The sequence below is a fragment of the Emydura macquarii genome, unplaced genomic scaffold (assembly GCF_026122565.2).
Source record: "Emydura macquarii macquarii isolate MOO-44397 ecotype Brisbane River unplaced genomic scaffold, CSIRO-AGI_Emac_v2 contig_1390, whole genome shotgun sequence".
Taxonomy (NCBI): domain Eukaryota; kingdom Metazoa; phylum Chordata; order Testudines; family Chelidae; genus Emydura; species Emydura macquarii.
The window spans coordinates 15,469,848-15,497,673 of record NW_027131527.1 but is presented as its reverse complement, the minus strand read 5'-3'; the positions used below and the strand labels follow the sequence as shown (position 1 = coordinate 15,497,673).

At 38.5% G+C, this 27,826-nt stretch overlaps 1 protein-coding gene across 2 annotated transcripts; it reads left to right on the top strand.

Moving 5' to 3' along the window:
* The first annotated feature begins 52 nt into the window (after positions 1-52).
* UBE2D1 (ubiquitin conjugating enzyme E2 D1) lies at positions 53-27,826 on the top strand. Of its 2 annotated transcripts, none has more exons than XM_067552755.1 (7): positions 53-277; positions 15,152-15,215; positions 15,312-15,343; positions 18,315-18,392; positions 18,746-18,851; positions 22,580-22,673; positions 26,922-27,826. In XM_067552755.1, exons 1-7 carry the CDS (start codon positions 254-256, stop codon positions 26,965-26,967), a joined length of 444 nt encoding a protein of 147 aa, XP_067408856.1. In that variant the 5' UTR covers positions 53-253; the 3' UTR covers positions 26,968-27,826. The 2 variants fall into 2 exon arrangements, with proteins under 2 accessions (XP_067408856.1, XP_067408857.1); XM_067552756.1 differs by lacking the exon at positions 53-277 and adding an exon at positions 17,707-17,825.

Below are 27,826 nucleotides of genomic sequence, written 5' to 3'. Positions count from 1 at the left end.
ATTTCCCAGAATGCAGCTGGCGCCGGGCCCCGTCTATAAGTAAAAGCGGAAACAAAAGAGGCAGCGACCAGCGAGTGAGAGCGGAGAGGATCCGATTCCGGCCCCGGTCCCGGCCCCTCACGCCTTGCGAGAACCCGGCCCCGCCCCGGAGCGAGCGCACACAGCCAGCCCAGCCCAGCCCAGCCCAGCCCGCCGCCACCTCCCTCCCAGACCCCCGAGCCGGAGCGCGTCGCCGCCCGCAGCATCGCCCTCCATGGCGCTGAAGCGGATACAGAAAGTGAGTGCGGCCGCGCCGGGCCGGGCCCTGCCGTTGGGAGCCGGGCGCCGCGCCTGGGGCAGAGCCGCGGGGAGCCCGGGCTGCGCGGGGCGGGAGGCAGGCAGAGCGGGGATCTGCTGAACGGGAGCAGGCTTATAGAGAGGGAGAATGGGGCCGTAGGGGAGCTGGGAGGGGAGGGTCGTATTGGGGAAGGAGCTGTATGGGAGGGGGAAGGGAGGATTGTATTGTAGGGGAAGGGGCTATGGGGGAGAGAGAGGGCTGTGCTATGGGGAAGGGCCTATACGGTAAAGCTGGGGGCGGGGGAGGATCGTACTGTAGGGAAGGGGCTATACAGGAGGGGAACTGCGGGGGGAGGGAGGATTGTATAGGGGAAGGGAGGCTGTATGGGTGCGGAGGTATGAGGTGCCTGTCTCAGAGGGTAGAATAATGGATGTTGAATCTTGGCTGTTGTTCGGCTCCTAGGAATAATGGGGCTTTCATGTCTGTGCTGTACCAATGGGGATATTGATAGTTTATTGCTTCTGGGAGACTGTTTTCTGTTCCTCCTCCCCCATGGAAATTGAATGTCCGTCTGTGGGTTGGAGGAGGTTTGCCTGTAGCCCAGTGTAGTAATGATGCTTAGCGGCTGCATAGCAATCGGGATGAAGTTTAACATTGTACAAACACTAACCTTCACAAGGTCCAGGTGAGGCCAGCAGAGTTACAGTTACCTTACAGCTGGGGAAATGGAAGCACAGAGCAGTTGAAGGCTTGTCTATTCAAGGGAAATACTGTGTGTTGCTGACAGCAGGTGTCAATATAGCTAAATGGATGCTGAATGCAGTTTAGCTACATGTGTAAACAGGGGTGAAGTGTGTTCAGTGCCACTTCAGAAACTGCTTAAATTCTGGTATGACCAATGACTGGCTGAGCTTCCACAGCAGGTCAGTGGCAGAGCTGTGATTAGAATTTGGGAGTTCCTGTTCTCAACATGTATACCTTTATCAACCACAACATCATGTTGCTTCTAGACAGGACCAATGTTTTGGTGGAGGGGTTGTAGCAGTTCTGATACATCCTTTGTTAATCTCAGAGGGACCTTGTGTTGGTCTAATTCTTGTTCCCCTCACTGGTAATAATTGCTCTTCTAAATCTGTTCTTTAGTCTTCTATCACATTCAGAGCTGGCTCAGTAAAGCATTTTGCTATGCTTTAGTTGGTCATCTCCTTCCCAGTGTTGAGGCTGGCAGTGCTTTATTTGAAGGAAGGGAACTATCTTACTCTAGTCTAGGCCATGACTAGGTTTCAGATGCTATAGTGCCATAGCTATGCTGCTGTAGTGTTATAGTATTGATGCTTCCTAGAGTAATGGAAAGGGTTTTCCCATCATGTAGGAACTCCACCTCTCTGAGTGACAGAATTTTTCACACCCCTGAGCACCATAGCTATGTTGATCTAACTTTTAAGTGTAGACCAGACCTCAGATTGTAAGTTCTTTGGAGTGTGACTGTCTTTTTGCTTTTGCTCTATTTGTACAGTGCCTAGCATAATGGAGTCCTGGTCCATGACTGAGACTCCTGGGCACTTTGATAATATAAATAATAATAATGACTAATACACCACTTAGGTGCCCTGCTGCTGCTGCCACATTAGGTCCGAGACAACTGCAATGGAAATATAGCTGCTACTAACCACTGTGATGACTTCCTGGCTATCATTCAGGGTATCTTGTCATGGTTTTCCTGAGGAACATGTTTCTATCTGGCAACTTTATCCCATGAAATGTACAACCTAGACATCTAGCAAGAATTCTGCCCCAAGGAAAGACAGGTCAAGGCACTGTTGTTATGTCAAAGCAAAGTAAGCATATATGTAGGATTTTTCTGATTTAATTAGTGGGAGGGAGTAGCAGAGGGAGGATCCTTTCAGTCATTTATAGGTTTGGCATCTGCTATCAAGGAAATGGGGCATGTGTGGGATATTCAAATTCTAATTTGTCATTAATGTCAGGGAATTGATCGAATTTACTATTGACATATTTCTTATCTTGAGCCTAAGACTGTACTATTATGAACCACTAGGTCAAAGGCAAAGTTCCATCATCTGAAGTACAGGTGTCAGTATGTTATGCTGATGCAGAAATATTATGTTTTTGTTACTTACAACTTAAAACATTATGAGAACATGGCTAACTAGTCCTGGTCTTGCTGTCCAATAACATCCTATCCACAATTAGAAACTGTCAGTCTGTCTATTTAATTTATGTATATGGCCCTTGAACAGATAACAAAATGAGTTTGTAAATGGCATCTGTAAATGACAAAACTTCTGAAAACCCCTTTCTTGCCCAAATACTACTTGCCCTATCAGAATCAGTCTTTCATTGCAATAAAAGATAGATGTCTTTTGTGAAAGGTAAGAAACATGGGAACCCAGGAAATATTTATATGTATAGTTTGTCTAAGGTTATAAAACTGATATGTACTTCATCTTGCTATTGTTGATGCCATGTAATTAGAAAGTATGTTATTTTCATCGAACACAGTCTCTTGCTTTGTTCACGTAAATAACTGCTTGAGTTCTGCATTACTTTACAGAAAATGGTAGAAATGTTTGTTCTGTAACAACCAGTTAACATGCAGTTAGTGAAGATATGGCTTTAAATGATACCAACTGCTGAACATAAAATCAAGAGATTGAAGCACAGGTTGGGGATTGGGAGATCTAAATTTTATTCTCTGCTGTTGGGAGTTTTAAATCTGTTCTGCCACAGACTGTTTGTGATGTCGAGCAAGTCATTTAACCCTCTCTCTGTCATTTTCCCCTTTGTAAAATGAAAACAATTCTTGCCTACTTCACATGGGTTTTAAGGTTCACTTAATTGTTAGCATAGTGCTTTGAGGTCCTTGGATGAAAGTTGCTATAAAAATGCAAAGATTGAGAGTATGTAAAGTTTTGGTTTCATTGCCCTATTATTTTTTAAACTCATTACAAATTGGCAGTGCTTTAATGACAAAGCACACAAGTGGGAATGTCAGAATTGCTATACTGGATCAGACCTGAGGTCCATTTATTTCAGCGTCCTGTCTCCAAGGGTAGCCAGTACCAGATGCATCAGAAGAAGGTGCAGGAACCCAACCAGTGGACAGTTCTGGGATAATTTGCCCACATGTTAACTGTCATCCTGATCATTAATACATAGAGACTGACTTAAACCCTGAACGATGAGACTTAATATCCCTCCCCAAATCATTATCAATCATGATAACTCTGGATGGTCTTATTATCCAAATAAATGTCTAATCCCTTTTTGAATCTTGCTAAATTTTTGACTTCACTGACTTTCTGTGGCATGGTTACAGTCTAATTATGTGAACAAGTAGTTCCTTTTATTGGTTTTGAATTTGCCACGTTTTAATTTCTGTGAATGTCTCCTTGTTTTTGTGTTAGGAACTAAGGGAAACAGACACTTAGGCAATTTCTCTATACCATTCTTTATCTTTGATACTTTTATCATATCTCCTTTCTAAGGTAAACAGTCAGTCTTCTCCATCTTCTTTTCATATGTGAGTTTTGCTAGGCCTTTTCTGAACTCCCTCTAATTCTAAACTATTGTTTGTGATGGTTTGATCAGTACTGCATGCAGTAATCCAAATGAAGCCACATTATTGATTTTTATGTAAAGGCATTATAATATTTTCTGTATTATTCTGCATTGCATTTCTCACCTATCCCATTCCCCCCCCACCCCTCCCTGAAAAAAATCTTCCTTGCATTGGAATGAACCCTACTGCTTGTATAGTCAGAATATTTTAAGGAATAGTATCTGTTGCATGCTTGAATGATTTGTGAATAAATTTTCACACACAATTATTTTTAATATGAAATAACTGAAGATATGCCAGAGGAGGAGCTATGGAAGGGATATCTGAAATTGGTAGGTCCAAAATTAGACATCTTTTGCATCTAGTTTGTGAAGTAAAGATGGTTGTCGTCTCAGGTCTCTCTTTTTTTTATTTCTCTTTTTCCCTGCCAACACCTCACTCCCTGGAAATTTAAAAAAAAAAAAAAAAAGTCTCATGGGTAGGAGAATTTTGTCAGAAGCCCAGCCTCATGAATGGCATTACAGTAACAAACTAGCATGCAATGGATGAGAAAAATGACAAGGAAACAGATTTCACTTTAGATGGATCATTAAACTAAGGTGAAACTAGTTAAAAGATTAAATACCCTGACATTGTCTCCTTAAATGATGTACAGTAGTCTTCCTTTGTGATTACGAAACCTAAAAAAACTAATTCTAGACGACGCATTCTTACAAAATTTAGTTGGCATGTTTAGCCCAGCTGAGAAGATGACAACTATTACTAAGTGATTTTACAGGTTTACTGTAAATGTTGTGCGGTCTCAAGTCTATGGGGGTATATAGAGGGCCCTGAGCAGATGGAATATAGTGAGGTCTTCATAACTTTAACAAGACCTGGAAAAACTCTGGGAAGAACAAGGAGCTGGCAGATAATGCAATGAAGTCACTTAGAAATTCATTTTCATCTAGACATACTGTCTCTGGTTAAGCTTGTGTTCTTATGACAGCTAGAAAATTTATATCTTAAAAATAGCTATGGGTCTTGGGAGTTCAGTGAGCTCAAATGTCTGCTCAGATTAATAGTTCTAATAATATATGTTAAAGATGGCTGTACCTGCTAAGGAAATAGAGCTATAATATACAATGCATATTAATAAGTGAACGTATTTTCTTATTTTTCTGGTATTGGTACTCCAACATCTGATAGCCATAGATTAAGACTGCACAATGCCTGATCTACAATGGTAGCCCCATGTGTTTGAATGTGTTGAATTGGAACTTGCACTGAAACTGGCATCAGGAGAAGAGGAAGAGCCTTTAGAATCTGACTTCTCTTGCCAAATAAAACTGCACAGAGATCCTAAATGTCCCTATAGATATCACTGTATACATAAGCTGGTGTGCACAGTGTTTACAAGACAGTTTACAAGAACTTGGAGCAGAACGGAAGTGCTTTGTGGAACACATTCTTTGTACAAAGCAAGTGCCATGCAGGCAGCCTGCTCCAGTTAGAGGACTTTGGATAGTCTCTGACATCTTAGGACCCACAATGATCTGCATCACCAGCATCCCCTCTGCTCCTGCCAGAGAGCTCCTTGGGGCAGGAACAGCATCTCCTATTATCTGTGTTCTGTGCAGTATCAAGTACATATTCAGCACTAAGCAAATAAAATATATCTAAAATTCACTTCTGTAACTCTTGATGCTTGTAAGTTCTAATTATTATACATTATAAAATCAATGTACGACAGTGTAAACTAGTCTTTGGAGTTCTGCAGATGAGTCTTTTATAACTAGCAAATATGTGAAAATTGGGGAGAGGCTATTACTGTTTGGTGCTAAGTATAAGTATGTAGGCTCTAAGGTCTTGCTGTATCTATAATTAGGTTGCTCAGTGAATTTGTTCACATGGCTAGTCTGTGGAGAGCTGTTGTCCTAGGGTTGATGTTCAGAGCCCTTCATTCTCATCTCTGTTCGTGGACTTTGGCTATCATATGTATTATAGGGTTACTGTTGAGAAGACACTTTCTTTATAAGTCTCTATTTTTTCCAGGGCTTACCTCTAGTGATGAAGGGGAAATGGGGTTTTTGATGCTTGTTTATAGCTCAAACTTAATTATTTGGAAATACTTGAAAAAATTCTTTTCAGCTGTTCTTGTTATGTGTGTGGAGGAACTTGGATGTTTGTACTTTGGAAGAGTTATTTTTGAAAATTGAAAGGTCTTTGGACACATTTGAACGAACTCAGTTTAAAAATGAGGGACATTGTGGTCTTGTAATGTGCAGAACTTTATTTTTTTCCACTAAGTTGAAGTGTAAAGTACATTTATATACTTAACTATCCGTGAAATAACACATCTGTTTCAGTGTATCATTACATATGCATACAAATGATCAACCGTTGTTGAGCTAAGTTGAATCTTCATATTCAAAATATTTTTTTGTTTCTAAAAACTAACAAAAGTAAATAAAAAAAGAAAGCAACATAAGCAACATTATAGTTGACAATTTAAATACATGATTGGGAAATTCTAAACCATAACTCTGCTCCAAGTGAAATCATACATTTAACCTAGACAGTAACATCATGTGTAGGGGAAAATATTGTTGCTGAGAACTACCTCATTCCTGCCTTCAAAATGTTAACCACAGTGTTTCATTAATAGTTTTTTTTTTTTTTACAGTGAATTATGATGTGCTTGTCGGATGATAACATTTTTTTCCCAGATTATTTTTATTTAAGCAGTATGATATGAAATGTTACTTAATCTATGTTAGACTTCTTAAATTCATGGAGAGTTAAGAATAATTAAATTTTCATGCTGAGAGTATAAGCAATGCATTAGACGTGTGGGAAGTTAATTTCAAAAGCAGATAAACAAGTAGCTGTCTAGAGAGGAAAAAATCAGTGGAAAGTGTGGTTGTCATATATAATTACATTCAAGCAAAAAATAAAAAGTGTAAATATAGGAAGCATGGGACATAGATTTTCATTTTAAATATTGGGGCAAAAATGAGGGAAGATTTTCAATGGGATTTCTTACCTCTTTCGTTATGAAAATTCTAAAAACTAATCACGTTAATGATGTTGACTGATGGCATAGACTTGAGGTTTTTAATATTCCTCTTCAGCAAAAAAGATTGCACTGTGTTTATGGAACTCTTGTTTGAATACAGAAATTCTAGGGCTGATTTTATGTTAGATTATCTGGACTAAAGGATTTTATGACATGTGCCCATATTATCAGAACAATTGGTTATAATAAAGCATATTAAAAATATTTAAAATGAACTGTTCATCTTAAATATTTCAGCAGCTTTTCTGTAATGAACCAGTGGCTAATTAAGCATGCTGATTGGGCATTAACTTCTTAGAACAGGAGATGGTGACACCTAATTTGAAGGGAATGTTGCATTTAATTTTCTTCCCATGAAGTGAACGTGACTGTGAACCTATGTTCATATGATCAGTTACTATGCAGACAAGAAATGCAATGCTTCATCCAACCCTTGCCTCTTGCTCAACATACAGTAGGCAGTGCCTCCATCAGCTGAAATGCATGAATTCCCTGCTTATGCTCTTGAGTATGCTATGTTGTTAATAAATGACATAGTCTCACTTTAATGAACAACTAACTAACTTTATTTTCCATCCCAAAAATCTGTTCATGAGCTCTTACACACCGGCAGCTATTGAGTTTCTGTTTCTAAAACTTTTTAATTTATATTTAATTTTATGAACTGAACATGAATACAGTAGGCACCGATAGTGGCTTTCAGCAACAACAGCTCATTACTCAGGCTGCGCAGATTCAAAAGATTGTTTGGACTTACCCAAAGAATTGCTTTATATATATATATATATATATATATATTTTTTTTTTTTTTTTTTTTTTTTTAAAAGGTCTATATGGTTGGAAGCAAAGGGCTGCCTGTCTCAGTGGAACAAAACACTCAGACCTTATCACTAGCCTCTCCTAGGCCCAACCCACAAAAAAAGGGTACTCCAAAAACACCCCTAAAAACTTAATGTTAATCCTTTTTTGTGATCAGCATAATCTAGCGCAGGGATCATGTTTTCCTATGTCTGTGCATTATCTGTCACAGTGGCCTCTGAGGACTACTGCAATACAAATACTTAAACTTATGTAATACAATAACTTGTAAAAGTGAGGGTAGAAAGATCATGGGAAAGGATTGATTCTGTCATGTTCCTTTCCACTCTGTTTCCATTTTATCCCTCTTTTTAAAGGGATGGTAACATGGGAGGATAACCTAGTTAACAAGTTCAAGTAGTCATGAAATGTATTCTCTGAGCTTATTGTGTTAGACTTCTGAAGTTCCTGTCACAGTGGACTGAATTGGTATCTTTACCTACCTAAATACTTGCTAGCAGGAATAAAATTTGATTTAAAGTATGGGGAGGGAAATAATGATTCATTATTACAGTGATTTAGAATAAATGCACTAAAAGGGTGAAATTCCTTTAAGTCATAGCAGCAAATGCGTGTGTACAACAGGAGGAGATAGGTACATTTTTTCTACATAGTGGGAATGTATGAAAAGTTCCAATACCAGACTAAACAGTTTTAGTGACTGAACTGATATCTAATTGTTTATTAACTTTTAGGTAGACAAGATGGTTTGTAACTTTTTTTAATGGAAATGTGTAGACCAGTGTTTCTCAATTAAATTTGGCCCCGGAACCCTTTTGAACTCGATAAATAATTGCGGAACCCCCCCAAACTCTTAACAGTATTTTTACATATGGGGCCAAAAAAAATGTCGAAATAAGCAAATTATATACAAACAACTAGGTCAGCGTTTCTCAATTAAATTTCCCCGCGGAACCCTTTAGGCTCCGTGGGGAAATTACACTCATACTTGATACCCTCCACCAAAAAATCCGGGACATCTTCCCTTTTTCGGCGGCACAGAGAACAGCTGCTCTCGGCAGCATGATGTCACTTTCTCGCGGAACCCTAACAGTGTTCCCGCGGAACCCCAGGGATCCGTGGAACACCAGTTGAGAAACACTGGTGTAGACCATGTTTCGCAGCTGAGCAAATGGATCTATTCAATCTGAACTTCTTAAATGACCTTGTTGATATATACACAGCCTTTATATATAGTCACTTACATTTTTTGAGGACCTATAGAGCAACAAATGTTTCCTTTAAAGCTTGTGGTAGAAGTCTTAATCTATGAGCAGTCTAAAGACATAATTGTACCTAGAGAAGTTTCATATTTTAAAAAATGAGACTTGGGTTATTCTTTCATTATACTCCAAGTATGCATTTATGCAGGAAGGGAGTCTCTGTTGTTAAGAATCGGGGAAAGATCTGTTCTATATAGTCTGGCTTGTATATCCCCACTCAAGATATAGTCAGATCTGAAATAATCACACACATTTCACTGGCAGTTTATTTAATGTATAAAAATACTGATATTCCTTTTGGCCTGAGCACATAGCCAAAAATTCAGAACCTTGTGGGCTGTTCTAGTTAAGAGGAGAAATTGATGATGAAGTCAGGTACCTTTGATGCAATCTTGTTTATTTACAAGGAATGTGCGAAATTCAGTTTCACTGAACACAGAAGGAACAAACCAGGAGGCAGTTTCCTTGCCCAAACCTCTTTTAGCTAGCACTAGACCCAAAATCTTTCTAGGCTTCTCTCAGGGCCACCCACTGTGATGGTCCAGGCTTTGTCTGGAGCTTCCTTTTCTGTTTCTGTGTGCTTCTCTGCTGATGTCCTTTCCCCTTTTCAAACAATATCTGGTAAAGCCCTGAGTAGTGGCTTCGGGTGTACCTTTATTTTGTGCAGTGACATGGACCTGTGCTTTGATTTTGAGACTGCTGGCTTTTTTAGAGCTTAATTGTTTCTACTATTTCAAATGAAGAGCAGCAGTTAAGCCTCATTGAAGCTGGTGTGTGTAACCCAGTTTACACTAATATTTTGATAAGAAACCAAAATAGCTATCACTACATATGTAGCCATTAATTTATCCATGTATCTGTAAATGATTGGAATTGCTGTTTAAAGTTTGTGTAAATTGATCTTGCAATAGAAATTTAAAGCAGGATTTTCAATGCTGTGTGGTTAGTTATGTGAATTTAAGTTATCAGAGTACACTTCAGGGTGATGGATGCCAACTGTCTATTAATTTAAAAAAAAACCTGGAACATCTTAATGGAAGTACACACAGGAAAGATGAAGTCTACTGAAAAGATCTTAAATTACTAAATGAGAGAGTAATCCACAGGAAATACATCCTTTCCTATACTATGTCTCATGTTCCCATAAAGCAGTGGGTTGTTTTCCAGCATGGAAATTTCTAATACTAATGACTTTGTATTCATTCCCTTTTCCATTCCCTTGCTTTTCTACCTTTAGGAAAACCACAAACATTCCTCTGGTACTCCTTCTCCTCTCCCCTGCCCCGCATTAGCACTTCCATCAGGTGCAGTGCTAACTGTAGACCAGGCACAGGACCCTGGTTTCCAACCTTGCTCAGAGTGGTAACATATACACCTGATTTAGGCTTATATGTCCTTCAACAATGGGAATAATGCTGAAATGTCTCTGTAGGTACAGTCCTAAAGACCAGGAAAACAAAACCAGGAGATGTATTCAAAATAAGTTTATCGGGCAGTGCTTAATTAGCATTACAAGTCTACAGCAAAGTGTGCTCTCAAGTCAGTGGTGGCGGAAGAAAAAATTGGATTGCATAGGGATCATCTTGGAAAGGAAGTCTTAAGCACAAAAAGTTCTGGGAAATCTCTGGGAGGTCTAGATCTTTATAATAAGGAAGATGCATTGCAATACCTATGGCATCTCTCTGTACTGGGAAAGTAATTCAAGGTGGATTTAACTGCAGCCTATTCATGCTACTACTTAATATTTAGTTGTTAAATAGGAATCAATAAGTATTTCTTTATAAACTTTTCTGTAGTGTGTTCCTGAAAAATATTGTCCTTTGTAAACTATTCATATTTTTGCTCAGATTGTGCTTTTACTTCTAGTTTTAAGCATGATAAATAAGTATAGTATCTTCATACCCTTTCTTTATAATCAATTAAATGTAAAGGATTATAACCACAAGATTTTTGCCTAATAATGAATGCCTTGATGAACATACACAGAGAAAATAGAGCGGTTAGTGGAAGTGTGAAGAAATTTAATTTACCCTCTTGAGAAATGCAAATGTGTTAACCTTTCTGCTACTAGAAACAAACCAGCTAATCTTCCCAAGTAGGGAAAATATCATTGAACAAACATGGCATGTTGAGTTCCTGCATGATAGATGTCCTCACCTCTACTTTGAAATGGATTAAGGGCTGCTCTATCCTGGAAACGTACAGTATGGCTGTCTCTCTCAGGGGTGTGAAAAATCCACACCCCAGAGAGATGTAGCTGTACTGACCTAAGCCCCAGTGTAGATGGTGCTAGGCTGACAAAAGAATTCTTCCATCAATTTAGCAACTGCCTCTTGGAGAGGTGCATTAACTATAGCGATGGGACAACCCCTCCCATCACTGTACTGAGTGTCTACACTGAAGTACTACAGAGGCGCAGCTGCAGTGCTTTAGCTGTGCTGCTGTAGCATTTTAAGTGTAGACATACCCTAAGGTTTTGTGTACATGGGTGGCTAACAACCGCACTCTGGCTATGCTGGTGAAACTCCCTAATGAAGACATGTTGCACAGATACAATTTATATCTTGCAATGATACTGATTACTCTGCATTGAAACCATGTTAATCTGCACTATTGCAAGTCAGGATTTATGTCTGTGTAGCATATCTACATTAAACAATTTGCACTCGTGTAACTACACTGGAGGCTAAAAATGATCAGTGTAGACAAGCATTTAAAGAAAGCAGTTAGTACAGCAGTCTTTATGCATCTATCTTTTATTAAAGGGTGAATATTGTTGTATGCTGTGTTCTTGAAAAGATGTAATTGTGCCCCAGTTTGACAAGTCTTGCAAACGACATTAGGCTGGATCAACATCCTGCATAACTATTTTTGCCACAGCTTCATTCATTTGGTCAGCTGATGTGGACTAGATTTGGAAAGAAACAATTTGTTCAAATGAGTTGATAGCTATGAGGTCCTGTTACAATACTGACATTACTCTTTGCTGAGAAAATAGGTGTCTGCATGGTTGCAACTGAACATGGCTTAACTGTGAGTGTAGCCAAAGAGAAACCACATTCACAGTTTGTTCTTGACTGCATTAGCAGCTGAATGTAAATTTCTGGTTCAGCTCCACTTGCTAAACCCTTTTTGTCAGCAATAGGTGATTTTTGTAACATAGATAAAGCTTTGGAATCCATTCATAAATGTGTGACATGGTCACTTCATATCACAACAGGATCTTGATTGGATTATAGCTTGGCCTGGCCTGGCCTGGCCTTCCACACGTAGAGGCTCAAACTGTTATCCTTTTACTAAGGCATTGTCTACATTAGAGTTCTGTCGACATACGTTATGCGGACGTATGGCCACCGCTGTAATTACATCGCTTTTGTGTATCCTCACTATGCTCCTTGTATCATTGGAGTGCATTCACACTACCAGCTCTTCCTTCGACACAGTAGCTATCCCACTGTGCAACTGCATGCAGAGTGCTTTGGGAAGGGTTATGATGCCTCATGGGATTCAGAAAACTACATCATGTCACTCTGTGCATGTCCCATCATTCCATAGGCATCCTATTAGATTGACAGCTGCTTTTCAGCTGCCCTGTAAGCCAAACTGACATTGCTGAACACAAACACAAGAAGCCTACAGAAGTGTCTGCCTGGCGTGGGGGCGCAGGGGAGAGTGTGTGACAGGGAGGGTGTTTGTCTCTCACAAAGAGGCATCTTTTTTTAAAAATACTTTTATTAAAATAACCACTGACCAATCCTGGACAGGATATGGGGATTTGGGAATCTTTGTTTATATTTAGTGGAATTGTGCAAAAGCTCAAAACTGAAGCAGGATTATAAATCAAGGCAACAGTTAAATATAGTTTTAGGACCAGTAGTGATTCTTTTTAGATGTCCCAATTTAAATGTGACTTTCAAAACATAAGTCTTAAATAATAAATGTATTAGTAGAAGCATAGCTCTTATTAGCTGGAAGTAGGAAAAAGAATACACTAGTACTTCAGATACAGCATTAATGGAGTACTTAACATGTCAAATTAAATTCAACATGGAAAACAAACCAACATTATTGAAATATCTGGTTTACTTTGTATCTCCCTTTCAAAGGTGGTAAAATACCAACTGTATAATTGGGGGGAAAAAAACACATTTTTTTAATGTCTGTATTAAAAAAGGGTGGTTATCACAACCTCCAATGCGAAGGACTGTTGATAGTAGCAAAGGACAAGGAAGACATGCAATATTCCCTCTTTGGAAAAAGGACTAAAGACTGTATGTAAGGACCAGAATAAAAATATGGAACAGCAAGGAAGGGTAAATTAGCTAAGATTGACTTTATAATGTTTAGTAATTAAAAAAAATTACACTTGGAGAAATACTGTATGAAGATTTCTGTTTAATTTTAACCTTTCTCATTTTGTAAGAAATATTGAAAAATAAGATTTAGGGAAATAAAGAAGCTGTTTATCTAGAAATATCAACAGGACTTGAGGATAAATTCTGCTATTTTTCAGGTTCATTTATGATCATCCTTAATAATAATACACTTGTAGAGCACCTTTTGGGAAAATGACATTTAACAAACTAGTTTAAATCAATTAATGTACATTGATGAAACCAAGATTAGATCATGCAAAATATTTCAGTTAGAGGAACAGTCAGTTAAGCATTCCTGAATACTTCAAATAATTAACTTAAAATAATACTTAATCTTAATTTTTTTTCATCTTCTACAATGAAATATCACATGTACTTGATTTGTTTATAATTTGCTGATCTATTTTACTTGTCAGGAACACAGTACTGCAGTTCTTGAGTCGCAAACGTTGTAGGAAATGTTTATCCATTTGGGAAAAAATTCCATTTTCACTGGCACTTGCATTTCTGTTTTTTTGTTTTGTTTTTTAATGTCACCTTGATTAGGCTGTGTTATGTCCCCCTGGTGCAATCTGGACTGGTGTATTGCTGTGTCACCCCAATCACCCACACCTGAAGTCCTCCTTACTCTGCTGTGCTGCGAAAACTCCACTGCTGGTCTGTTCACACACAACCTCCTGCATGTAAGCCGCTCCCAACTAGGTGAGCGAGTGCTTCTGGCCAGCTGCTCTTTGGATTATACAACAGAATGACCCCAGCAAATACCCCCAGTCCCAGATGCGACCCTAGGAACCACCGTCTTACAATGTTCAGTTATGCCCACTGAACAGTGTAAGCTCATATAAATTAATCGATTTAACAACTAAATGTATATGCACCAGCCTTTTTACTCCAAGTGGAGTCTCCAACACATTTCAAACCAAACACACTGCTTTAGGTAAAATGAACAAATTTATTAACTACAGAAGGATTTTAAGGAATTATAAATCAAAGCATAACCAGCCAGATTTGGTCGAGAGAAACAAACACTAAACGCATTCTAAACTAAGCTTAACACTTTCAGCAATCTTACAAACTTAGATGAGTCTCACCACAGGCTGGCTGGTTTCCCTTCAGCCAGGCCCTCCCCTTTGGTCAGCACTTCAGTTGCTTGGTGGTGTTTGTAGATGGAGGTGGAAGAGAGACAGCATGGCAAATGTCTCCCCTTTTTATAATGTTCCTTCTCCCCTCTGGGGCTTTGCCCTCCCCCTCCCTCATGGTCAGATGATGAACAGTGTGCTCATATGGACTCATCCATGTCCTGAGTCAGTGAGCCTTACCACCTCATGGTTCCAAGCAAAGAGAGTTGACTCACTGGAGAGTCCAATTGATCTTTTGTTGATGCCCAGGCCACTCCTTTGTTCCTGGAAGACTGAGCTGGGTTTGTCCTTTACATGCCTTGATGAGGTGGGAATTGCCCCTCTGCTCCTGGAGAGTTTTGCTTGGCTATATTTAAAGCCATGAGACACATCTTTGGGAACATTACATAGTGAAGCTGCATAACCATACACATGAAATTGCAACAAACATATTACTATAACAATAACGATCAGTACCTCATAAGCATATCAGACATCTTATATGACATACTTTGCAATAAACAATACACATTTGTATTGTAAGGGTGAACATAGAAGTTCAAGGTGTCACAGGCTGAATTTGGCTTGATCCTTAGTTACCTCATTCTTCCTTGTAAATATATTTTGATCATTTACAATATTTTCATGTTTCTCATAGGAACTGAGTGATCTGCAACGTGACCCACCTGCCCATTGTTCTGCAGGACCTGTTGGAGATGACTGTAAGCTCTTAATTTATTCAAAGGTCTTGGCATCTTTGTCAGTTGTGGGAGGGGAAAAAAATTAAGTCTAAAAACTTAATGTGTTCTGTTTTTCAGTGTTCCATTGGCAAGCAACTATTATGGGACCTGTAAGTATGTAATTCATATAATTGAAGTAATCCCCAAACCCCTTAGAAAGTAGGCCTGAGATATTGACTTTTCTGAATGAGGAAAGGATTCATATTCACACCAGCATTTGAGCACCTATAAGCACTGTAGTACTGGATTAAACTGGATATTTTTCAGGTTAAATGTTTTTGAGAACTTTTTGCTATTCTAGTAATTTAGTATTTAGAGTATTCGACATACTCTACCTAGTTCGTTCTTTACACTTAATTTTCGCTTTCAATAAAATTTGAAAAATTCTTTCTTGTGCTCTTGAGACTGAAAACAATTTTACTGGTAACAGCGTTCAGTCTACATTCAGCCCTTGGTTTACTATTCTGTTTCATAAAGAAAAAGCCTGTTTTTTTTCAGGGATGATCAATTACATACTGTTGTAGCTTCATCAGTCCAAATGAAAAACTGTTAGAGTAATTCTAAATAGAAATGTCATGTCACAGAGTGAGTTTGGGCCTTTAACAGGTCAAAGTTTTGTCTCACTCCTGTGACATGGAATTTTTGGACTTGTAGTCATGCAGTCATGGAAACCATAGGCTGCTGGATATAAAAAATGTGCTTTTCACAATCTGAAGAAGGTCTGGGAGATGGTAGGATTTGCTATAGGACTCTCTGCCTAGGTCTGGAGGAGATTACAGAAGGCCAAAAGTGTTAATTTTATCAAAGGAAGAGTTCTTAGAAACAGACAGAAGCCTGTAAAGGAAGCTTGAAGAGGATCTGAGCAAAAGACTATTTGAGAGAAGTAAATAAAGAGTGAATCTTTGAGGGAAGAGATGTTTACCCAGACTCTGATAAAGGGATCATAGCCCAGGTAGCTTTCCTTTTGGACTTTTTGTTACCACAGGAAGAGGAATTTTTGGTTCTGCTGGAGGGCTAAGCCATGCAGCCAACAGGGGAAACTGAGGCCCTAGCCAAATCTGATGACAGGAAGTTGAGCAGCAGTACCACATGGCAAAAAGGAGGAAAATGGGGTTGACTGCTCTGGGACAACTTGTTTCATCATTTTTAAACACAACTCCTGTCTATCAGGAAAAGGATTAGATCTTTAAGTTAATCTGCCAATGGAACATTAGAACCTGTTGTCTGACTATCACTCAGAAATTTTATGGCCAGTGACCCATGAGCTCTGTGACTGATTGACTTGGGCCTGCTTTATCAATAGTGGATTCATATTCACACCAGCTGATGTTACTCTTCTGCTTTAATGACGTGCTTCCTTTCTTCTAACCCCTTTGCACTCTACTGAAAGATGAATGGCAAAAGAGTAAAGGACATAAGAGTTAAGAGATTTGTTCTGTTAATGCCCCCATTAACAATGCTGTGAGGCTTGTTCAGCACAAAAAATAGAGGGAGTGAAGAAATTCTTTCTTCTAAAAGATAGAATTTGTCACAATATTGAATGACTCTTGTGATTTGAGTAAAACACAAACACATGATTCCTAATCCCCCACACCCACTCTTTGCAGTTCACCTTCTTTTCTCTCCATGTATTGAACTTCTACAAGAATGAAAGTAAACTTCCCTAATGGAGAATGGGAACACATCCCTTTTCAGTCTATCTTCCATCAGTATCTGGCAGTAGGGAAGGCCATGATATCAGCATGATGCACTTGATACCGGGAGACATATGAAAAATGACATGCATTCAAAATGCTCCCATTTCCTGCTGGGCTCTAGAGAGCACAGGACTAAAATTCACCTTCAGAATTAATTTCTCATGTCCAGAGGCAGGATGACCTATATAGGGTAAATATTTCACATCCATTATGTTTCAAATGACTTAAATCTAGAGGGGTAAAGTAGGTCTTTAGATATCAACTTTCAGCCAGTAGCAAACTCTTACAGATACAGTTAAAACAACAACAAAAAGCCTTAGAGTTCATAATTGAATATGAAGTATTCATGTGGCTATCTCTGACACCCTTTCCTAATAAGTAAAAATGGTACTTATCGTGATTTTAAAATGGATTTTCCCTCTCCATCCAAACAATGAAAAGCAGGCCACCTTTGATCTGGAATCTGCAAAGCCAGTGTACTTGCACTGCTTTATGGCAGATATGAGATTCCTAGCAATTACATTAAAGATTCCAAAGAAATCTGAAACAATTATTTTTTTTCTTTCTTTAATCAGGGATTTTTTCTTTCTTTAATCACAGGGATGCTTCAGCATTAGGCCCTCAACCACCTAATCTTGTGGGTTTTTTTCTTTCGTAATTATGAAAATGAAGGGTTTTTTCAACAGAACTGCAACAGAAATATATTTCTCTCTCTTAACTGTGCAACCTGGACTTAAACCTGTGCACATGTTCTCTAACAAAATGCATGTTCACAGATTTGTACAGGTCACAAAGATGTTGTGTGTTTTAAATACTCCCTGATGTCATCATGATCAGCTGAATAATGCTGGAATATCCTACTCTTTGCATCTGCAAAGAGAAACCACTTCTTAAGGTAAGTATATTTGTGGCTTAAAGCTGGAGGAAGGCCCTGAATGTAGCAGAGCAGTTGTGGTTCTGTTGTACTGAGGGCATAATAAGGAGGCCCTGCTCAGAGGTTCTGTGCTGCCATGGAGCTGAGCTCCAGGAGCACCTCGCTGCCCAAACCTGCAGGAGGAGCTGGCTTGGATCTGGTGGATCAGCAAGTAAGTAGATCCGCCAGTCAAACATTCTCTCTTCTCTCCCAAAAAGCGATGCTCAGTAGGGTGTGGGTTTTTGCAGTAGTGATCAGGAATGGCTTTGCTGTTGCTCTACAGCTTTGGGGGAGGATTCCATCCTTCATTGTCAGCCACATACCTTCCCAGCACACAGCCCACATGTTTGGGCTGTGTGCTGGGGGATAGATTTTGGTCCAAGGTTACCATGGTTTTGGGAAGATTCTTTACATTCTGAAAGGATCCTAAAAAACCCCAGTAGCATAAATCATGTTTTTTGTCTTTTACAGCCTGATAGTGCATATCAAGGGGGAGTGTTTTTTCTCACAGTACATTTTCCAACAGACTATCCTTTCAAGCCACCAAAGGTAAATATTTAGTTAATTTTTGGATATTATGAAAGTCCTAGGTTAGGGCTTTGTTTCTGTGTCTTTCCTGTTTAAAATGCAATTTTTGGAGTTAAAAGCAGAAAAGTCAGCATAAAATACCCATTCATATTGAATTACTATAGCTGATCAAATGTTAAAACTGGGTTATAGCGTCATATTTGTACAATAGGCTATTAGTGATTTGCTAAAGTCCACATTATGCTACTTCTGGGGATGGCAACTCTAGAAAGAAATTATTGGGTATTAAAGGGGGGGGGGGGGGGGGGCAACACTTATGGTGCCAGTTGTAATAAACAGAACTTGAAGCTAACCTCTTTGTCTGTTAATCACAGATTGCTTTCACAACAAAAATATACCATCCAAACATAAACAGTAATGGGAGTATTTGCCTTGATATCCTGAGGTCACAGTGGTCACCAGCTTTGACTGTATCGAAAGGTAACTCTGTAGATGTGCTAATGATTTTATGCGTCTATAATAGCAATGATGATGAACATTTTAATAATGCTCTTGCATTTTTAGAACAGCCTTACTATGCATTCCTACACTGACAGTCGCTGAAAAACAGCAGTGGCAGAGGGTGGGAGTGAGAACTCCTCTTATTTAAAAAAATAAAATAAAAAAAAAAAAAAATCTTGCACAGTATTTAAATGGGGAAATACCACAAGATTCCTGACTTTGCTTTCAGATCATACAACCTTTTTTACACTTCGGCAGTCACGTTAGATAGTGAGTCATATGTATGACTAGCAACCGTTATTCAATTTGTGCCACTTAAGTGTGGGATGCTACGAATGGAAAAATAAGTTGGATATAGGCATTGTATTTAGTATTTTAACATTAAAGAGATGTCATGGTGGTTGGCCGTCTGAGTGATCAGGCACCCAGCCTTCCTATGACTGGCTCAGCTGAGGTGAATAAGCTAACTCAGATCCACCTGTGAATAGTTAATTGGACAAGTAGTTGGGTGCTATTTAATAGTTAAGGAACACCTTAGCTTTATAAAAAGTTACAAGGCAGGAGCCCATAATACAGAGAGGAAGCTCTTGAGGAGATTGTTCCTGAGAGGGGCTGGGTAGGAGCTATTCTCAGTAATATCTCCTTGCAGAGCAGAGGCTCCTGAGGAGAGGAACCACCCTCAGAACATACAGAGGGAAAAAGTGCCAGAGAGAGACCGCAAAGCTCCCCAGGCACTGAGGCCTGTGAGTTATCCTGAGTCAGCAAGGGAGAGACTGCAGATATCCAGACAGGGGAGAAGCCTGGGAACTTGTGGCAGAAGGAGAAGGCTTGTTTGCATACCATATGTGGCAGTTGATTAAATAAACCAGACTTCTGAAGGGGCATTGTTCACTGAATACAAGCCTCATAGAATTTATTGAAAGCCCATTAGGAGAAACTGAGGCATAGTCATAACCATGGTTCCACACCAGGCTGCCAGGAAGTGCTCCAAGGTTGAGTACCTGCTATATCACAGGAGGTTCTGTAGTGTGTATATAACTTTCACTATATGGGCATATAGAAGGGAGAGTAAACCTCATGTTGTCTGACTTACCATAAAGCCACAAAAGCAAGGAAATTCAAACTTAAATGGAAAATCGTATTCTTCACTCATCCTGTCCTTTACTTAGGCCTTGGTATTGAGGCAGACATGGAATATCAGGTCGTTCACTACTTTGGAGATCCTTGTTACATGTAAGAATAATGAGATGGATTTAGGGTGATGTTTGGGATTGGTTGTGAACCACCTTCTTGTGGGGGTAAATTTAGCCTTTAATTATGCTTTTGTGAGAAGGGAAACTGTTCTAATTATACCACGTTCATGTGTGAGACTGCACAGTCTATTTTCCCTCAAATTTTCAGCAAATAAAACTGCTCAATTATCTAAGCAGTCTAGTGTAGCATTTAAATTTTCTCATGTTTTGAAGCATGTTGGCTCTTGGAACAGTAGCACTGATGTTAGTGGTTTTTGCCTGGCACAGCTCTTCATATCATTGGTGTTGGGAGTTCCACTTAAGGTGTAGTTTTCTTCAACTGCAGGTAGCAGAACTGCTTTTCATTTCTCATGCATACTACTCATAACACTTACCCACCCCTTTCCCTGACACTCTGTATAGTAATCTAAAATACAATCCAACTATTAATGATGGAACTTCTCTAAAAATTAAACGGTTAAACAATGTAACATTTCCTTAAGTGCTTAACAAGGCCCTAAACTGTTTCCTTTTAGAATAATGTCATTACATTTCTAGTTTGAACAAGATAAAATTGTTAGTCTTCATCTGATCTAAATTGTTCCCTTCAGGTGCAGCTATTATAGCTTCTTGTATAATGCAGCTGCTGCCCACGCACACCAATTCTATGCAAGACAGAATCAATAGCTACATTAAAAAAAAATCTAAATTTAATTTGATTGCTGGGTTAGATGCATAAGGAACATCTTGTGTATAATTGATATCCAACTTTCTATGTAAATTGGCCACTTGTCCTGTCACTGAGCAACAGTTGTCTTGTTCCCTGTTAATGTCAGAGGACATACACAAAGAAAGAAGTGGTGTCATTTGCATCTTATCACTGTCTCAGAATTAAAGGCTATATTCCATGTTTTTCATAAATGCTCTTTTATTAGTGAGGAGTGGTCTGTCCCCTGGTTCACTCTAGGTTGAAGGCTTTTCAAGTCTGTCTTAACTTAGTTCATGTGTGTACACATTACATATCTCAAACTGGTACTTCACCTCCGTTGTTGATGTTTATTTTTTCACTTGTAAAAATGTTCTTGCTGAACTGGATTAAAGGACTTTGCTGTGACCATATGGCTAACAGAATAGTCTCTGATCAATGTGACCAATCAAGCAATTATAAATTGTCCAATATTAGTGGCTTATGTTGATATTAATAAGTGCCAAAAACTTCAGCACAGCCCAAAATGTCATTAGTATTAAATTGAATTCAAAGTTTTTAATGCGGGGGGGGGGGGGCACAAAATAAAATGATTACCAGCAAATTGTGCAATAACTGTGGGAACAGTAGGTGAGTTAGGAGTACGCTTGCTTGTGGAGTTCCACAGATCATTAAATATAATCTAATCCCCCTTTGCAGGATGTCTGTTTTTTTGTTGGTTTTCTCTCCCCCCAGCTGTACCACTGACCCTGAAGATAAAAATAAGAGTTACATTGTCTGAAGAAGATTGGAAAGCAATATGGCAAAAAATCAGAAGTGTGTCAGCTCATCTCCTGTTTTTCCAGAATGAAAACTTAAATAGATTTTGGTAGACACAAGATTGTCTCCATAAAGCAAATTTAACTAATCCTAGTACTTGCTGGCGATGCCATCAGCTAACCTGTCCAACATAGCATTTTCTTGCCATGAATTACTGAAATATTGGCATAGTATATGCAAAGGTGTTTACACAGTTCTGAATAAAAATAATATATGCCCCTCTCCCAAAATCTGTATGCCAGAATTTGTGGTTGAATTATATCTGCCTGTGAGAATGCCAAGGAATGAGTACTGACATCTATTGGTGGCAAAATGTATAGTATTCAGAATTCAAAATCTTATCTAGTGTGTTCAAATTGGATGAAAATTTTCATATGCTATCTAAATGGAGAAAATAAATTTGTTAGTATATTTTTCCTATTTTGTTGGTAAAATCTGGTGTTGCATGATAGTGTGACAGAAAATAAAATAGATGCATTTGTAATTAGTACATGCTGATCCCGTGACCTTGCATTAAACCCTCTGTCAGAAGGCTCTTTCAATGAGAAACTAACTGTATTGGCTGTAAAGCAAAATGGCTTGCAGTTTGATCAAATGTTCATATGATATGTGGTTTTCTTTAACATGCGTAAGTCAAAATTGTCAGTTGTTTCACTTCTGAGGCCCGAGTCCAGCAATGAATTCCTCACAAGAACATGAGTTGCATGGTGTGGTATTTATTGTGCATCAGGATCTTGTAGTGTAAACTGTCTGGGTCGGGGACCATATCCTCATGTATGTCTGTACAGCATCTGGCAAAATGGGCCATAATCCTGGGCAGACCTGTAGTATAAAGATTTAATACTAGTGATGTGCATTTGTTTCCCAAAATTCATCACTATATACCTTAAGGCATTATAGAAAATAAGACAAAGAAGTAAACTCCTCCTTAATCTAGTTTCTTTTTTCAGTTTTATTGTCCATATGCTCCTTACTTTGTGATCCTAATCCAGATGACCCTTTAGTACCAGATATTGCACAAATCTACAAGTCAGACAAGGAAAAGTAAGTAACTTTTTTATTCTTACAGGCTTCCTTTTAATCTGCTATGCATCAAACATTCCCCTCATATTCTTCAAAGACATTCTCTTCATATATACTCACAAAACTCAGGTATACCAAAGATATACATATCTAAGTCTTTTAAACAATAGAAATCTAAGAATAAGAACCCATGTAAGTAATACTTTTATAACTTGCACTAAACTACTTTAGTAAACTGTAGGGTTACACAAATTAACATTTATATTTTCTAATATTTTGGTGCATACATCTGTAGATACAACCTTGACACTTCCCTCTTGTGTGTTTACATCACTTTTAAATAAGATGAGGACAAATAACAGAATATATTTGAGATGGTATGTGATGCTTAATCTCATTAAATTTATTAAACTTATGCCTCTGCTAAAAGGTTAAAGGATATTGAACATGGATATTTCAATTTTGCTATTTGATTTCCCAAGTACAACTTCTGTCTAAAATGTAGAAAATTTTGAAGATTTTCCATAGGCATGCTCATCTTACAAACAGCAACATCGTACAGCAAAAATGGACCTTTCTTCACCTTGACCTCAATTTAGAACTGGTGGGAGAGCTTCTTGTATCAGGATGACAACATAGGCAATTAGCGGCTGCAGTAGTGCATACTTCTGGTGCAGAAGAGATTTGAATGGAAAGGATTTAATCTCTAAAAATACCATATGACTGGATTCCTACTTTCTTTGGTCTTGGTCTTGCTCTGGAAGCACACCTGGAACTCCCAAAGCTGAGTTTTGGTGTTTTCAGACCGCATCCTATTTAACATCACTGCTGTGGGGTGGCTTGAAGCACTGTGATCCAAGTACATTGCATTGCTGTAGCCCTGGAACATCTGGTACCAGTGTTGTGTGGGGTCAGTTGAGTCTCAAATGCTTTGGCACATAGTGGAAGCTTCTCTCCAGAACAGTGCTGTACAGAGTGAATTCTCTGAGCATTTCAGACCCTAGAGCAGTGGTCCTCAACCTATTTACCATTGCGGGCTGCATCCAATGCTACCTTTATGGCCCTGAGGATGTCATATGGGCTGCAGTTGTATGCTGATTGGACTTCAGGTTGAGAACCACTGGCCTAGAGGTTGATGTCTCTGGATACCTCAGGAATTGCCTTGGCACACTATAGGGCCAGTTCTCATGGGAGTGGCTGCTTTGGGTCCTCAGCATATTGCAGACCAGACTCTGGAATTTGCACAAGGTTCATTGGAGGAAATTTGGCATGCCAGTGTCTTTGCATCTCTGGAGCTTCCCCCAGTGTATCAGACACTTGCACTGTGAGAATGGCTTGAGGAGCCACTATCTCTGTTCTTGGCAGAGCCATTACTCACTCTGCATTCCAAGTGGTGGCAGCTCTAAGGGGAGAGCTCATAGAGCTTGTACTTTTGAAACAATCTCATCAGCAAGTAAAGCTGCCTGTTTTCAATGGGATAGGAACTCCTGTATATGCTTTCTTCTTCTAACTCCTGTTTCTAATTATGTTTAGAGGAAATACGGATCCATTGGTCTTATAACCACAATCTGAGTGTTCAGCAGTCATTCCACATTGATTAGTCTCATGAACAATTGACTGATAACAGAATAACTTGGAAGTACACCAGTCAGTCTCTTTCACACCAGGGTGCTGAAACTAGGTGGGAGATAGAGCTTTCTTCCTAGAAGTCCTGTGGGACATACCATTTCTTGGTCTGGATAATCCAAGAGAAATCCAGGATGTGGTCCATTTGCTAAAACAGACATACTGAAATTCAGTTGCAGCATGTGCCCTAAACTGTTTTCTGCAATTGTATTATAGTACTGTGGCATCTGAGCCACATAAGAGCACCTTAGTGGGCCTGAAACAACAGTGAAAACACAAAATGTAATATCAATGGAGAAGCAGCAAACTCAGTGTCTCGCTTAGACTTCTAAATTCCACAAATTCAGATGGTTTGCTTCCTGGGTCAAGTATTCAGTAGACTCCATTAAGTTGTTAGTGGATGCATTTGAATGCATGTTGGCTACCTGAGATTCTGGCTGAAATTCTAGCCCAATTCCAGTCATTGGGAGCTTTGCTATTGACTCCAATAGGGCCAGTATTTCACTCTTGGTATTTATACTAATTGTTGGTAGCCTAAGTGACTGTTCTTTATTACCTTAATCAGCTACACTCATTGTTCCAGGATCTCTAGAGTCCTTATGGAATATCTGGAAGAGATCACACACTGCTTGTAACATGGTGTGTGCTGGCTGCAATACTTTAACAAAATACCCATTAATACCAGCACTAAGAGGAAAGGTACTTACCCAGGTATATATTTGACAGTGACAGTCTGTCATCTATTATTTTTTATAATCTTAAAAAATAAGATTAGTTTTTTAAATGGTACACCTACAGATGGTCTGTAGTTCTTCCTCACTGGGCACAACTCTCTGAAGGTAACATGATTGTTTTCAATTTGAAAACTGTGCTCTATTCATCAAGTTGTGTTGGGGTCTGTGCCTACATTAGAGGGAGGTCATGTTCTTGTTAAAAGATATTCCTCTGCTGAAAGTCTTTCTTGTCCATGGAGCAGATATTTTTGCAGACTTCCAAGATAGTTTTTCTTGCCAGTTACAATGTTTGGTATAATCAAATTGTCTGATCTGTTTTGCAAGCACTTGCCCCAGTATTTGAACTTGTTTGTATATCTGCTTTGCAGTGCAAACCCTATCATTTTCCAGATGAGGAAATATGGCTCAGCCTTTACCTGTTCATTTACTCGGTATTTCTTCCTACTCTCCTACCTCCTGTTGTTGATGGGGGAGAGAGGGAGGAGGTTGGAAAGTCTCCAAATTTCTTAATAGGGTGTGGGAATTGCCCCCCACAGTTTCTTGGAGAATCTCTTGGTTTCTGGACACTCCTACTTCAAAGTGTTGAGTCTCCAACACGAAGAATCCAATCAGTAGGGGATGGTTAGAGAGGGGAACATTTGCCTGTAATTCTGCTTTGAAGATATCCTTTGGTTGGCTTCCTATTAACCTGCTTATATCTCCCCTCAGATTTGGGAGGTGAAAGTTTTATGACTGACTAAACTCTGGTTATTCTATACATTGACTTCTACCAACATTAGCTTAGAATCTAAGGAGTTATGTTCCATTAGTATGTGTTTTGCATATAGTGCACAAGTTACATAAATTGGCATCTTAAAGAGAGGCAATTAGATTTGCAAAAGTTGTTGCTTCAACCTTTTTCTGAAGAAGAAACTGACGGGTGTGGGCACAAGAGGCTGCTGAGCATATGGTAAGGGGTTTAATGTACAACAGGCTGATACCAAGGGGTGAAGAGAGTTGGCTGTCCCAAAACTCCTAGATTTGGGAGTTCTGGCCAATTTCATGAAGGAAGGAAAAGCCCAAGGGTAGAAATCCAGTCAAATGATACTTTCAGAGAAGCATGATTACTTCTCTTTTGAGTGTCAAAGCTCAGATGCAGACTATAACAGTTGTGGCACTACTTGACAGAACTGTAGGGAGAATTACAAAAAAAAAAAAAACCTTTCTAGGTTTTGACCTAGTTCAGTAAAAGGCCTTTTATACCTAAATTATTTAAATTTTGGAAATAACTTTGTAATAATGACATTAGCAATTTGACTATGTTCATTTTAATGGTATGAAGTTAGCTTTAATACAATTCTTACACTGCTTCTGGGAAAAGTCTTTTAAAAACTTGTTTAACTTACTGCAAAATGAAGTTCTACAGCCAAAATAGAATTGACATTGAGAAACGGATGGTGGAGTAAAATACTCTTTGTGCTTCAGTATGTGGTGTACATTGTTTTAATGACCTACTACTTGCCTGTATTAATTAAGTAATGTGTTTAGTCATAACTATGCTGTGTAGCTGTGTTAGTTATTGATTTGGCACTGTTTATTGCACAAACAATGGATTTATTAGCAAAAGAATGTTTTATATGCACAAACTTAGATTGCGTACATTTTAATGCAATCATAAAAGACTGTGCCATGGTTAATTTTATGTTAGGTAGCTCCAGAAACCGAGCATATGTATTTTTGTTATGAATTATGTATTTTGTTTCTTGAGGAAACAAAGTTAGTATGTAAAATACTTCTTTTTGATTTCACAAGATTATAATCAATCCTAAAAGATGGAGAGCTAGTAATACATCATTTGAGTACTTACCTAAATGTTGCAGATCATAAACCTGTCTATCTTCATTGAAATACCTTCTTTCTACACATACAGATACAACAGACATGCAAGAGAATGGACTCAGAAATATGCAATGTAAACTTGTGAAGACTTTTTCATATATACCACAGAGTACTGTAAATTCTAGGTTTTTTCAAAATTAGAAGTAAATGGAGCACAGTTTACTGTTTCAGTGTACCATGAAGCCCTTTTTAATTTTTACTCATGTAAGTGTGTTTCTGGAGCAAGAAAAAACAAACTTCCAAAAAATAATCTTACAACTGTGATGAGAGTATTTATCCTTTTTTGTATGCTTTGCAAAAGACATTTATTATGGTTTTTAAGACTCTTGGACTTCTGCATCTTCAGCCTACAAGATCCCTAATGCAGTTGTAAAGCAACCAAATTATTTTTTGCTGAAAAACTAGATGTTTTACATGAGAAATACTGTATATGTGTCTTTAAATATGTTCTCAATTTCATAAGTCTGTGTTCAAAATTTCGTTCTTTGTTAGTTGTTGCATAATTTGTATTTTTTTACTGTATAGACTAAATATATTTTATTTACCATGCAAATCAACTCATTTTTAGACTTTTTTTCCTTGAGCACAGTATTGACGATACAACTGCTAATAATGAAATCAATGAGGTGTCACTCCCCATGGGCTGTTATACAGACTGCTGGCAGATTTCTTAAAACCTAAAATGATCTTTGCACTGTAATTCTTAGTATGCTGATTATGGAGAAACACTTTTTTTGATTCTGTTGCATACTTGACTTAATTTTATTGCAATGTGAACTAATTGCACTGCTACGTAGAAAGATATGTAACTGTTTTGTTTGTTGCTATTCACGAATGATTTTTCCCCCCAATATTGGCAACATAATATTCTCACAGACCTTTTACAAATCTTACTGTAGCTTTTTTCCATATAAATAAAATGCATTTTCTACTACT